The 15450-nt window shown below is 40.4% G+C and overlaps 1 protein-coding gene across 1 annotated transcript in view; it reads right to left on the reverse strand.

The window, feature by feature from the left end:
• Positions 1-6725: 6725 nt before the first annotated feature.
• otud7a (OTU deubiquitinase 7A) overlaps positions 6726-15450 on the reverse strand; it is a 45836-nt gene continuing 37111 nt past the window's right edge. The window contains exons 11-13 of the mRNA XM_028043940.1: positions 11878-11992; positions 11297-11381; positions 6726-9957 (exon numbers count right to left, since the gene is read on the reverse strand). Of these exons, the coding sequence (XP_027899741.1) occupies positions 8398-9957; positions 11297-11381; positions 11878-11992 (1760 nt within the window). The 3' untranslated portion in view covers positions 6726-8397. The remainder of the gene's footprint in view (positions 9958-11296; positions 11382-11877; positions 11993-15450) is intronic.

The following is a 15450-nucleotide window of genomic DNA, read 5'->3' on the forward strand; positions in this document are numbered from 1 at the left end:
CCTCCTTGCAAAACCTACACCTTGGGTCTTGTCTGGTGTGGTATATCTGGGCCTCTATTGCTCTGGTGTTTAGGGCCTGTTCCTGGGCGGCCAGGATGAGGGCCTCTGTGCTGTCCTTGAGTCCAGCTTTTTCCAGCCATTGGTAGGATTTACTGATATCAGCCACTTGGGTTATTTGCTGGTGGTACATCCCATGTAGGGGCTTGTCCTCCCATGATGGTATCTCTGGCACCTCAACCTCCGTTCCCTGTTGTCTGAGACATTCACTATATATATATATATATATATATATATATATATATATATATATATATATATATATATATATATATATATATATATATATATATATAAAATTTTAACATTTTAATAGTTTTCCACAAAAATATAATGCATGACACAAAACTTATACTGCACTGTTGAAAATTCCATCCACACCATGAAATATGGTAGCGGCAGCATCATCCTGTGGGACAAAGAAGACGTTGGAGTTGATGGGAAGGTGGATGGAGCTTAAATGAGATTGCAAACAGGGGAAAGTATCTCTCATTAGAACAGCAAAGCTGGCAGAGACATACACCAAAACACTTGCAGCTGGAATGGCTGTTCTATTGACACAGAGGGAGAAATTGATAATTCAGGCCACACTTTTCAGATTCTCCAGTTTCTTCCACATTGCAGTTATTTGAAACTTTGTTTTGGGCAAAAAAGACAAAAAATATCCCTATAACACATGTAACTGTAATGCAAAAACAATGAAAAATAGAATGAGTGTTATGACTTTTCTGTGGAAAGGTAGATTAAGTACAGTAGATTATCTTTGTTTTGATGTTGGCAGAGACTTAGCATCTAGCAAAATTAAACTGATCACATCAAAAATGTTTTGGTCCTACATCTTTCTTTAAGCTCTGGTCAGACAACAGTGGAGTGTATTGGAGTCCTTTCACAAAACACCCAGCTGATAATTAATACTTACATAACAGAACTACACAAAAGATGCAGGGCGTTGCAAATATTCTGTCTAAATCTGATGGATTTTAATGTCACGAGAAGCCAGGCTTCTTCTTTTAACTGAGGTATACTGCTGCAGACACAGGGCAAAGTACAGACATTTATACGAGCAGTGGGAACTCATCTCTGCTAGTATCACCCTGCAGACAGGATGTGGGGGTGGAGGAGGCGGTTTCACTTTGATTGATTTATCTCTATAGACACAGTTTTTCTTTGGATTGTCAGCGCAGTTCCCACGTGAGATTTTGCACCCAGCAGAAAGTTAGGCTCAGAAACTTAAAATATTCCCTAAAATATTCTTCTTTTCTGAATAGAGGACAGTGAGTACAAAAAAGCACAACACAAATGAGAGAGCGTTTGGGTGGTACTAGTTGTCCTCAAATCATCTGTGGCGTGGGAGGCTCCGCTGGCTGGAAAGGGTCTATGCTCCACTGAGGTGTGTGGGCAACTCTGATTTGAGAATCGGTGGAATTACTCCACAAGATGGGGTGGGGGGTAAGGAGCTGGTCAGAAGCCGCAGGAGTGGTGGTCTTAATCACACTGGGGCCTCTGTGTTTGCACGATCTTCCAAGCCAACTCCCAAAACGTAGGATGGCGGGCCATGTGATGCCACCCACTCTCCAGTGTAGAGTACGGCCGAGCTGGTGCTAAGATCTCACAGTGCGGATGGGATGAGTGCACATATTGGAGGCTGGCACTGGCTGAGAATAAGGCTTAGCTATGGGAGGTGGGTGGGAAGGGGCTTGGCATACCACTCAGAGCAGTGGAGGCATCAAATGCAGAAACCCTGTTGAAAACAGACCTGTAAATGCAGTCAGGTAGAGCAGGCTCCAGTTTACTGAAAGAGAATTGTTAGGAGAAGTGTGCAGATGAAACTCAAATATAAATTTATATAATTAAAGGACGAGTTTATTGATTCCACACTTGAATTTAATTGGTATTAATGAGATGCCTGATTACCATAAGAATCCAAATTTATGAGCTATGTGCTCAGGTAAAGGCTTCAAAGGAATCCTAATCACAGGAGGGAGGAAAAAGATGCAACAAATACAGTATTTATACAGTCTTTTGGCCCTAGTTAGAAATAGACTGAGTCCATTTTACAATATCCATCCAACCATCCATTTTCTGTTCACCCTTGTCCCTAATGGGGTCGGGAGGGTTGCTGGTGCCCATCTCCAGCTACGTTCCGGGCGAGAGGCGGGGTACACCCTGGACAGGTCGCCAGTCTGTCGCAGGGCCCATTTTACAATATGTCTGCCTTAAATTAGGCTTCTGCCAAACAAGCAAAGCAAGCAGTTGTTCTTTTGAAATTTAAAAGGAAGGCTCCTCATGCAAATTCAAAAGACAGAAAATCTGAGAAGGAGAACAATGCGCTCAGTCTAATTCAGGGCTTAATATAGAAGCTGCCTAACAGAGACGCTGAGGAAACACTACTGAGAATGTGGAGGCCCTGAGGTAGCTTTGTGGGACGAGCAACGGACATACAGATACAAATACAGCTCATGAAGTCATCAAGATGTAAAGGAATAGTTTTCAAGTTTGGTTACTTTCAAAGGTGGTAAATGTTTAGCCTGCCCACATTTGTTAGTTATTTACATGAAAAATACATGATTTTTTTTTTCTGTTTGTTTTGTCTGTATAACCAGCAGCGGCACTGAGTTTTTTGCATTTTGTAATATGTGTGTTGTGACTTTGCATAATCTTAAAGTTCATTTGCCTGATCACATTCTAAACACAAGCACTATACTATGCATGCAAATATTTTGCTTTATCCAGATCCATTTTATGATATTACCCTTGTAAATATATTTTCTAATGGTAGTATTTCGTTCTCCAGATTATATCCTTCTGAATTCAAAGGTCTTTCACAGATCTCTGTGCGGTGTACGTTATCGAGTCTCTATACTTTTAATCTGACTGTTTATATCATATCCTCACCGATATGAAGTTCAAAGGGTCTTCTTCGTTTTAATGCAGATATAATTTGATTTGCCAGAAAAGAGGATCTTTTTACTTTATGTACTTAATTTGCACACATTTATATATAGTGCTGGAAAAACAACTTAAGTTGTAAATAATATTAGCAAAGTAAGACTGGCCAAGGTAATTTTACAGAAACCAATTATTTCTTGACATGGATCTCCCCCATATTCCCACTGTCTAACTCAAATCTAATGTGCTTTTCTTACATTTTACTGTGAGATGTGTTAACTTCCCATTTTTCAGGGGTGGTAAAACAGTTTAGAGGTACTTCAGAAATCAGTTTTATACATATAGAAATTAAGACCTCACCTGCCTCAAATCAGTCAGACAAAGGTTTTGGTTATTTCAAAAATGCCCTGAACCTAAACCACCCAACTCTCGAAATCCTCAAATGACTCTACAGTTGCTGGGTGTGTTTGTGGTGCACAGGAAAATGCACACTAAGAACAAATGTGTGGTTCTTTGGTATGCCGTGCAACTGATTGGTGTATTAGTCAACATTCATAAAGAATGCAGCCATTATTTATTGTGGAGGAAGATGATTCTGGAGTATTTGGCATAGGGTGAACAGTAGGTTTGAAACTTACTTTCAGTTTTTAATTAAGAAGGCACTGAACAAACATGAGAAGTTGGTTCTGCATTTGCAATTGCTCTTCAGCTTGCAGAAATAAGGAAAATGTTGCGGGTTTGAAACAACCTTAAAACATTTTCATAATGAGGATCCACACTGTAATCAAATTTATATTTCATTTGGGAGCCTTAATTTACTTTGCCTTCTCTGTTAACGTAGTTTTTTTTCCCACCTGCATGTTGGCATTTAACTCTTCAATGGGAAGGAAAGCAAATGCAGTCCGACATAAAATGTTCACTTTTGATGTTCTTTTGGATATAACTGTGAATTTATACACCAAATTCCTCCACAAAATATGTAACCCTAAAGCAGAGCACACCTTCAGCTCGGAGATCAAGCTGTTATATTTATAAGTTATATTTAATTTTCAGGTTTTATCTTCATGGATGAACATCTTTGGATTGAAGAAAAGGCCTTTCAGTGATTTTTTTAAGCCATATATGAGCGAATTCTCAAATTAATTACAACATTTCCATAGAAATGGTTATTGCAGAATTACCAACCCCCTCTTCTTTGGTTACGCTCAAATTATGTGTTTGGTGTTTTGCAAGTTACTCACAGATTTTAGGCGAATACACCCATCAGTCACAAGATTTTGACCATTTATGGTCATTTCGTGTGTTCACATCGCAGGATCAGTTCAAATTCTGATTGGTTAAAGCTGTTTTCAAAGCATTTCTTAGTCTCAACAATTTACGTTTTGTTTTCAACACTGCTGGATAAACATAGATGGCAAATGATTTACTGATTTACATCACGACTCATCTTTTTGAAAGAGCTACAGCATGAAACATGTCTCACAGAACTGTTCCTAAACGGCAACCCTTCTTGCATTAAAAGATTAAATGAAGCCGTAATTAACTTCAGCCCCACACTGCTGTGATGATAAATAAATCTCTCAGAATATCCCGTGAGTCAGTTTGTGGGGTGTTTAAAGCCATTTTGTCCCAACATGCTCACATGCAGAAAAACCTCACTTTTATTTAATGATCTGAGAAACTAACACACCTCTCACCAAAGTGTTTGCAGACCTTTTCTGCTTTTTCTTTTCTTTAGCACCAGTTTATCAGCATGATGTCGATTCTTCTGGCAACAAAGTATCTCTGGAGTAAGAAGGCACAGTTACAGCTCTCAGCCTGGAAGGCTGTCCTACTTGGCAGCTCACTGAAGATTCTCATCTCAGTAACCTGAAAGCAATTTTGGTAGGAGTCATCCCCCCCCCCAGACTCTGGCTCAGGTCATTTAAAAAGAAGGAAAAACAGATCTTTTTTCTTCCAAGCAAAACTCCTGTGCTAAAAAAAAGAAGATTGAGTATGTTCTTTCCAAACTGGAGCTATAAACTCTTATTGTGAATAAAATTAAATATATCTATCCACAATTTTAAGATACAAGTGTCCTTTGTTTTATGCTTTTCTAAAGTTTTAAAACTTGAATCATTTTAACAGTTTTTTTTTAAATTATAGCTATCCGTAAATGCGTAAAACAAAGGTTGATGGGTAGCTGCACCTCCTCATGGTGGCAAAGAGATACAGAAACTCAACAGATCAAAAGCAGAGATGTTAGCAAAGCCATAGTTAGCGGTAGCACTGTTTAAAAGTAAACAGCAATAAAAACAGCAAGGCTAAAAATGACTGACGTGTTCACTTCTTTACACAAGCTAGCATTACAGCTGTAGCACAGCTAGATGCTGCAAGAAGTGAGAAAAGCATTTTGTGGTTTAAAACTTCAACTGTCCAGCATATTAAAAGTTATTTTTGCAGGAGTTTTGCAAGAATTTTGCCCCCTCCTCCTAATATTTAGCCAAAAAATAACACTTTGTTCAGTTGATTTCAGTGCTGGCTTTGCTGAAGATGTTGGTTTAATGCAGATGTTTAAACCAACATTCATTCTCTTGCCATTCTTGTTTTTTGTTCTAGTAAAAGGCTGTTGCAGAGTACAAGTTTCCGAGGAATTTTTTGAGTACCAATCATCTGTATTAAGCAGCTTACATTAGGTGTTTGTGCCCTCCATGTTTTAATATATCTTTGTCCTGTGATGCAATTTAGCATGATTCTAGATATGATCTCTATATTTTTTCAAATCTAACAGCCCAGCGGTGGACTTTTTTGAAACCAGCTTGATTAATTGCCCAGTGTGCTCAAGGGTGTGCATTTTGAAAAAAATCAACCTTTACCAAAACTGCCAGTTTCTCTAGTAAGATTACTTACAACACTACTGATAACCCAAGAAATCTTCCAGATTTTGCCATGTTGCAACCTCAAATGTCAATTTATGCTTTAAACTGACAGGCCAGGTATGAAGAGCATCAACCATAGCATATGATGAATCTTGTTGCGCTATAGAAATTCACATTACAGGTGGGAGAATGTATTACATAACCGCTAAAAGTTAGACACAAGCTATGCAGGGCATGCAGCAGTGGTCAATGGAGAGCAGTACTTCAATTTTTAGTACTTCAATTTTTATCCTAAATCTACCATATATGGTAGAAAGCAAACATTGCATATCAGTTTGAACACACCATCCCCATGGTGAAACCCAGTGATGGGGACATCATCCCAAAACCTGATGGATTGAGAGTGGCAAGGCTCACCTCAAAAGATAACAACCCAGAGCAGATTTGGGTTGTTATCCTTCATGGCCTACTATCTGAGAAGTGAAAACTGATGTTAACAGATCAATTTCAGTCTGTTTGAAATTGAGCCATGTTCTAAAGAAGAACATGCAAAATGTCTAGAGGTGCAAAGCTGACAAAGACATAGTCCAAAACATTTGTAGCTATTATTCCATGATATAAAGCATTACATCAGAGGGTTTAATTTGCACTATCCTGTGTGATAGTCGCATAAAATCTTCATTAAAAACATCAAAGTTTGTGGTGGTAATGTGACAAAATGTGAAAACATTTTAGAAATATCAGTGCTTCTGCAAGACACTATGTGAGATTATAGCGGTCTACCTGCTTGATGTTGGTTAACTTCAAGTACTGATAAAGCTGAGTTTGGATAAGAAACAACAGGAGAGCATCATCAACGTATAGGACACCCATCAAAGCAGCTCCAACCCATTTCAAAAATAAATACACAGACACGGCAGGTTTGTAACAATAGACTATTTTTTTCATATTTACATTTGTACCTAATGTGCAAATTAATAATTTAAAGTAGTGTAAAACTCTCAAAGGAATACAAAATCATATCTTACAGTCCTAACATGGTGGGAGTCCATTAACTGGTCACAGAGAAACAGAGGGGAGCAACACTGCAGTGTGTACAGGAGAGAGACAGAAGCAAACCCAGGGAGCAGTGGACATCCTTGGCCAGGACACACTTTGTTAAGGACAGCATGGCACATTATCCAAGCGTCACCAGGACAAACAGCAACACAAACACTGCATCTTTACAGTAGTCATGTCAAATGAGCAGAAAGCACTTAAGAGGCCCCGGGTTTTCTTTTTTTCTTTAATCTCTTAAAAATCCCACTGATTGGTTAAAGCACTGAAGATCACAAAGGCTTGAGGTGCTCGTAGCAGCAGGTGCTTATTTTGAACCGGCCTCTGGATGAGGAAGAACAATAACCTCACACTGACCCAGCGACTTGGTTTCCTTTTGTTTTCTGTTTTCCTGCAGGTCACCACATACCGTAGTGCTGTTAGCATGATTGCACGTCGTGTTGTGTGGGCGTGGGAAGGGGGGCTAGAGACACGTAATAACACTTCAGAAAAAAAAAACAAGAAGAACAAAACAAAAAAAAAAAACCCACATCAGCCTGCTGTCACGACTCAAGAGTTTGTCTCATCTACACACATTTACGGAGCTGATTGGTCGACAGGCAACTCAGAGAGACACACTACAATCACTGCATATTTGAGAAGCAGTTGTAAAGTGTTTGGCACAGAAAAATATTGAAAATTTTGATTGTAATTAGTTGTTTTTTGTTAAGAAGCCAGCGCGGCAGTGCTTGTGGATTTTAGGATACGTGCAAGAATGTGAAACATGATATCACACAATATTTCGAGTCCAATTCTGACATGGCAAACCCCTTCAACATGGCAAAAAACCTGAAACAAAAGGTACACAAAACAAATGAGAGTTCAACATTTCATTCTAATCCAACATTACAGTCTAAAACTCTTACACGTTTTTAATTTCTGTATCTCAAATTCGTTTACAAAAAGCACACTGTGACGTTCCTTTACGAGTCACAAGACACAGTTAACCTACAGTATCCATATTATTGGTGCATAGACAAAACCGGGAGAGAGTGTAGCAAAAAATCACCAATTTATTGCTTTAAAGTCTAATATTAACCCCCCATTAAACTTCTTTTGATTGCAAAACAACTACAAATATCCCATGGAGAACCAGGCAGAGGTATTGCATTCAACTGATTAAAAGAGCTAAAATGTCCCTTCCTGATGAGATGCAAATCTTTTTGCACTTTGAAAAATAAAGAGCTTTCTTGCACATAAATTTACATCACAGAGGTAAACTTTTACTCTAAAACAAGTAAAAGACTAAATTTGATGGGACAGAAGTAAAAAGAACTAAAAAAAAAGAAACTAAAATCTGGCCAAAGCTGCTCACTGTTTCAAGTTCTGCTTTCCTCATCGTGAGGTAACAAGGGATTGGGGACAGGAACGCACGAGCATTACTCAATAAACCCAGGAAAAGCTCGATATTGTGTTTTTTTTTCAAATGCGGAGAGCGGATGGTGTTGTTCCCTCAGGTGTCCTGCGGCCGCGTTGATGCTGAAAGTAGCGGTGATGGCTATACAGGCCTCTGGACCTTGCCCTCCCTCTCCCTGCGCTTCAGCTCCTCCCTGTAGCAATAGGAGCAGTAGTTGTCCGTCTCCGGCCTCCCGTAGAAGGAGCAGTTCTCCCTTTTGCAGCGGCGCTGCTGAAAGCAGTACAAAGGGCCCCCGGAGCTCCGCCCTTTGGTCTTGTCTGGACCGAGCCAGGTGTGAGGCATGCTGTCCTCGTCGGCGAACTCGAGGCAGTCCTGAATGTCTCCAGCATTGAATCCGTTGGTGTATGTGTGGGACTTGTGTTCGCCAGGCATGTTGTAGGACAGCGTGTCCATGGTGTTGACTGTGCGGACCCCTGATAGGCGCGCGGGGCTGTAGCTCTGGGAGGAGAGCGTACGGTTCTGCTGGGGGTAGGTGGCACATGTCTTGAGGGTGCCCACCACTGGCTTGTAGGAGTCATCTTGGAAGATGGAGGATTGCATGTTGACATCTTGTAAGTGAATGACGCTGTGCCTCTGGATGGGCGGCGTATGGCTGTAGTGGGCAGACACAGGGATGGGTCCGGGTCTCTTAGCACCGATGCTGGGAGAAGAGTAAGGCGCAGGGGCTGAGACAGGGGTTGGGTGGGAGATGTGATGCGAGCTCGGCGGAGGGGTGAGAGGAGGGACTTGGACAGTAGAGAGATTGGCTGCAGGAATGGGACTGTTTCTGCCCTGCATCTTGAGACTGAGCAACGGTTGTTGGTTGCTGTAGGTGTGGTGGGGCAAGACGGGAGAGCAGCTCTCCGGAGGAGAGCTGTCAGACCTCTCCCTCTGGAAGACGCTCTCGTGCTCCGGCTTCTTTGAGGACCCTTCAGTAGTGGCAGGAGGCTTCTTCTCTGCCTCCTTCCTCTTTTGCTCCTGCTCCTGGCTGAAGCGCTCCTGGGCGTTTGTCAGATAGTAGCTGATCATCTCCTCATGGAACTGGTGTCTATGGCTGGTCAGCAGCAGCCCTGCAAATATGAACTTGCGCTCCCCCTGCATGGCAGCCCGCAGGATGTTGAGGCTAAGCTTGACATCTGTGCTGTATTTCCAGTTTTCCAAGGACTTGTCCCCTGAGCCTCGCCCCGTGCTGTCCTGTCTCTCAGACGGGGAAGAACTTGATGGTCTGTCTCCATCTGTAGGGGAGGGACTTGTGGCTTTCTCGGAGGAAGTGGAGCTGGTTGAATGGCCTGAATCTTCCTTGCTCCCTTTGGTTGCCTTTGACTCCTTCTTCTTTGCCTTTTCCCCTCCATTTTCCCCATTACGACCCGAGCCAGAGTTCGACTTGTTCATTTTGCCGTGCACAAGTCCTCCCAAACCTCCCATGTTCTTCTTCAGTTTGATACCGAGCGTTTTGCTAAAGCTTCCTAATCTGTTAGCTACAGAGTCGGTTCGACTCTTATCCTTGCGCTGCTTGTCTTTGTCCTTTTCTTTGCTGGGCTTCCCGGTGTTAATGTTTGAGTTGCTGCCGACAGACTCGTGGTCAGAGTCCATGGACTCAGCAAGAGACTGGACATCCTCACCTGCAGAGGCTGTAGGAGACTCTGGCTGAGCCAGGGGAGCCTGCAAAAAAGCCAAACACACACAAAAATAAATACATTTTAAATTTGATCAGACCATCTTAAACGTTTTCTGATTTATTTATCATTATGTATTTATTTGGAATTGTAAGTGATAGGCTCACAAAAGTAGTGTACTATTGTAAAATGAAAAAACAGAATAAAAACAAAACATTTTCACAGAAAATAAGAAAAAAGTTTGTAGTGCCTATGTATTTAGTCTTCCAGGTATTCTTCTAAGATTATACTGTGTTTAGCTCCAAGCAATCTTCTTCTCATCAATGCTTTTCCAGCTTTGTATCCCTTCTGAAGAAAAGCATGCCCTCATTGTAATGCTGCCACCATCATTGTTCACCAATGGTGGAATGGTGTGCTCATGTAGATGTGCAGTGTTTGTTTTCTGTTATACGTAGTGTTTTTGTAGCCGTAAAGTTAAGTTCTGGTTTCACCCCACCAGAACTGTTTGCTGGGTCTCCTGTGTGGAAAATTTTTAAGTGAGACTTTTTATGACTTTCTCTCAATACTGACATTCTTTGTGCTAAAATCCAGATTTGTAACTTGTACAACCAATAACTGTCCTCTTGATAGATTACTGCACCCAAGTCATGAATCTCTGTAGCTTCCTCGGAGTTACCACTGGCCTCTTAGGGCAGCTTTTCTGACATTTTAGGTGGATAAATATTGGTAGATTTGAAGTTGAGATGTACACTTTCTTTGAGATGCTCTAAGCTTTGCTTATTATTTTATAACCTTACCGTGCTTTAAATGTCTCCATAACCTTATCTCGGCACTGTCGGCTCTGTCCCTTGGTGTTCATGATGCTTTTTGTTTTCTAATCTCTTAACAGCATAGTGGGGCTTTCACTGATCATCTGGATTTATATTGAGATTACACAAAGGTGGACAAGGTAACTTTTGAACGAAAATGTTGGTACTGGGTTTTATTTAGTGGATCAGAGTAAAAGAGACTAATGCATGCCACACTATTCAAACCATGTTTCCTGTTTTCAGTTTAAAGATATGCATGAACTTATGAAGGATTTTCACTCAAAAACCTAACATAACACATGCAAAATAATCCGAGCGGTATTGATCTCTTCGCAAGGTAATCTAAGCAAGAACTGGAAAGATCTAAAGCATAAATTTTCTAAAAACTGTTGGGAAATAAACAATTTTCTGGTTTTTCGTGACTCATAACCACAAATGTGAGAGATTATCGCATTCTGACACTAAATAGAACCAACTGATGGGAATCAAAGGGTTTCAGAAACATCTGGAACAAGGGAGTCTCTATCGAGCTAAATTAGCCATGACAAATACAACACACATGTAAAAAAAAATTACCCTTGTTTCAGAGGGAATTCGGATCCATGTTACATTCATGTAGTTGTGCAGCAGGTTGAGTTTGGCCTCCAGGGACAAGATCAGACTGTAGAACAATATGAATACACTTTTTTAAAAGAAGAAAACACAATTACATCTGACAAACATACCAGTAACATGTCTATTGGAAGCATGCAGAAAGATTACATAAGCTGAGCTGTATGAATGATATTTGCAGTCCTCTAAAGGAAATCCATGAAGGATACACTCAGAGATGGACAAAGCATTTTTTCTGTGTTATAGTGTAGTTTTTTGGCACAATAATCTTAAAGAATATAAAACCAAACCCCTTAAATAAACCTTTCAAAACTCAGGTGAAGGTGTTGCAGATTTCCAGAGGCCACTTCTGGAAAAATGCGACACCTGCCTGAAATCTTTCGATCTTTTTCTTTATGAAGTGACCCAAAGCCAGAGCCAGTAATCACAGTTAAATCCCAACATGTAACACGTGAGGAGGTGGATAGATGGACTGGCAGAACTGTTTACAGTCAGTAATTCTGTGCTTTGCTGATACATATCAGCTGGTGATGTTTCAGGCTTACCTGGCTAGCTTGGTGTTGTCATTGTCGTCCCTTCCCCACTCCCAGTCCACACCAGGATCCACAGCAAAATGAAGTGCCAGCAGCTTGTGCTCAGAGTCGGTCAGAGGGATGACAGCTGAAAGAGAGGAAATTGCCGTTACATTACTTTGGTCCAGCTTAATCTACAGTAGCAAGTCTAAATGACGCCAGTTCTCACATGCGAATGTGGCACCAAAGCATTTGGACAGTTTCAACTCATTGGAGCTCAGGGCTAGTTTGCTAAGAGCAATGTCAGAGGAAACTTAACTCAGTTATCCAAATCCTCTTTTCCCCACATTTTCATGTCAAATTCTGTATTTTTCCAGGGTCATTTTGGGGGTTCTCTGTCATTTTCAAGAACATTTTAAAATATAAATGCAAAGGCTAATTAAAAATTTTAACTAAGTATTCAATATGGAAGATTGGATGGAAAGATAAGTAATTTTCCTTAGTCTGTTTTCTTTTTCCAAAGAAAAAGAAAGAACAAATAAATACACAATATAACTAAATAACACTGCATAGATAAAATTCTATTTTTTTCCTTTGACTTCTCAAGATTTCACAGAAACTCTGTAAATCTGCCTACATTATTACCATATTTGTTAACTTTCGTTATCTGTGGGATTTTGGTTTCGTGTTCTCTAGTTATACACTTTCTTGTTCTTACCTTTTATTTTTTATATGTATTCATGAAAAAAAACCTAAAATGTTTAAGATGAATGCAAAATATAAAAAAAGAGTTTTATTTTATTTTTTTGCAATTGAACTAAAAACACAGCATAATTTTGATGATGTTTAACATGTTATATTTGCAGTTTTCTGAAATTTTGGGCTCTGTTTGGTGCCTGTGTTTAAAAATTTGCTTTTTGTATTTCAGTTTATGTGGCATTATATTCATTTTAAAATTTAGGAGCATTCTATGTTTTAATGTGTTTCATGGCATTTGTTCAGTTTTGTGTTTTTTATTGTAATCCTGTTTTTAATCTGCTCCGTAGATTTGAAGCTTAGTGCTACAGTAGACTGGGACAGCATGCCTTCATTTTGTTTAGTGACCGACTAAGATCAGAAGCAGTGTTAAAGTTTAAACAGTGAAGAAATGTCGCTTTTATCATGGGCATAATAAACGACAAAAGAAAACAGCGTTAATCTTTATCCAATATGATAAACTACTTACAAGCAGTAAAAGAGACTTCAGCACCAATCAGTGGGTAAAGAACATAAAACAGGCACCAGGCCGGACTTCCTCTTGTGGGAAATGCACATGCACAGGGCAGGAGTTTACAGTAGGCTACATGTTTCTTTCCTCTGAATGTGTGGGAGTCTTTTAAAACAACAGTGTAAGATGGAGTAGCTGGGCCTTGCTGCCCCACATAACGGCTCTCATCAGGCTACCTAGTGTGGGGGCTGTTGTCTGCATGACTGTAAAGAGAGGCAGGCTGTTCAGGCTGAGGACATTCCAGCCTTCCCTGTCAGACCCAGATGGAAGGCACAGTCTTCTCCTGGCCTCATCAATTCTTCCACTGCCAGCAGGCTGCTGTGCTCTGTAGGCTTCATGGAGACTGTGAGGAGCAGAAAGAACTACCTGTACAGAGTCCAAATGGATGATTCAGGGCCAGTCTCTGCTCTTAGTGCATTTCTTCTCCTCTGCATAAATACAGAGTCACTGTGCTATTGCATCATGCAATCTCTTAGGGCTTTGTAAACAAATATTTATTCTATTTTTCAACTTTTTCACACTTTACGTTACAACCACAAGTTTCAATGTATTTTATTGGAGTTTCATGCGATAGATCAAGGCTCTACAACTCCAGGAAAAATTCAACACACTGGACCAACAGCTGAAATGAGAGATGTAGTCAGGTTGAACCCTGACTAGAGCAACAATAGGTGAATGGATGACTAATTGTGTTTGTCTATGCGTCAAATCAGCTGTTACCTTAGCACGCAATACACTTTATAGTAAATCCCCAAAACAAAAAACGAATGACTAGCAGTAATAGGATGCTGGCATGCCAGCATTGTTGACAAAGAGGAAAAAAGGATTCCATTAAGTAGGGTCTTTCCAAGAACAGTTTTGCCCAGACAGTTCTGTCTCAATACAAATAAAAAACACAAACACGGCTAAGCTAAGAAGAAGACAATAAACTTGCTCCCTCCTTAGTTCCCACTCGGGTCATGCAGCAGCCAAGTGCAGGTCTGTGAGGTGGTGTCCCCGCTCCCACGATGCAGCTGGCCTCCCTTGTGTGTGGGTGTGTGCATGCACGGCTCTTCCAGCTTGAGCCCGGTCCAATTTCAGCTCTGCCAACTGAACTCTGGGGGACTCAAGTGTGCTGTAATATATTTACTATCCCCTGTCGGCAGCCGTGTTTTGTTGTCCTCCAATAACCGATTCCCACAGTCAGTCAGTGCAAGGATGACATCATAGCCTTCTTTGGAATACAAGCTGTGCAGTCAACGTCATAGCTGCTGCTAGTTTTGCATGCTTGATTCAAGAATGATACAGAGAAGCGGAGGACGAGCAAACATGGGTGTGACCTGTAAGGAAATAACTGCTGGAGATTAACTTCTCCCAGCTTACATTCGGGACACTATGCTGGAGATAAGCTTATTCTTTTCTGATTTGTTAAAGAATCTTAAAGATATAATGCATTGGGTTGTGAGAGCAGACTAACATCCCCTCCCTTATTTAACTCAGCTTTAGAGGACAATAACACCTTTCTTTTACATGATTTGACTTGCAACATTTAGTCGGTCTTTCAGCTGCAGTGAGATTCAAGAACAATTTGTGCAAACTGGAAAAGTAACAAATTCAAATTCCTGAGTTAGTGCTCTGCACAGCTGCAGATTTCCAGGCTCTAAATCACTAGAGTAAAAAACAGTGGTGCACATAAACAACACTGATATGTTCACCACCATTCCAACTGCAGAGTCAAGGTCAGCACATCTAATCAGTGACTTGCAAAATTATTGATAATTGAACTTTTTATTATGTGACAGAGCAATAAAAAGAAGAACCCAAATGAAAGGTTTTGCAAATTAAAAGTCTAAATCGTGTTGATAAATATTATCTTTAAGTAAATTCTATTAATAAAACACATTTTTCACATTATCATTATATCAGGACAGTATAAGACAGATAATCTGTGAAAAAAAAATTGAACCCCTTTGCTGTTTCCCTATGGTGCTGTTGTTATCGGAACAAATAGACTGCCCTGTCAGAAACAACCAATCAAAGCCAAGAGGAGGGTCTTAGCACTGTCAATCACCCTTGTGTATGAGCTCCTCACACCATCCTGATTGCTCTCTGCTGTGCTACAGACAGCCAGCAGGCAGATAAACGGTTTTCCTGGAATGGCAAGTTGTTTTTGTTTTTGCATTTATGCACTGCTTGTTGGTCTATCACATAAAATCCCCCAAAAATACAAGGACGTTTGTATTTTTAACTTGACAAACGTGAAAAGTTCAAGGAGTGTGAATTATTCTGCGAAGCACTCTCTAATTTCAATAAAGAGCTGTGTGTTGGTGTAATGCAAAGATGGAAAAGTTGAGTAAAAC

This window comes from Xiphophorus couchianus, chromosome 2 (assembly GCF_001444195.1).
Source record: "Xiphophorus couchianus chromosome 2, X_couchianus-1.0, whole genome shotgun sequence".
Lineage (NCBI taxonomy): Eukaryota > Metazoa > Chordata > Actinopteri > Cyprinodontiformes > Poeciliidae > Xiphophorus > Xiphophorus couchianus.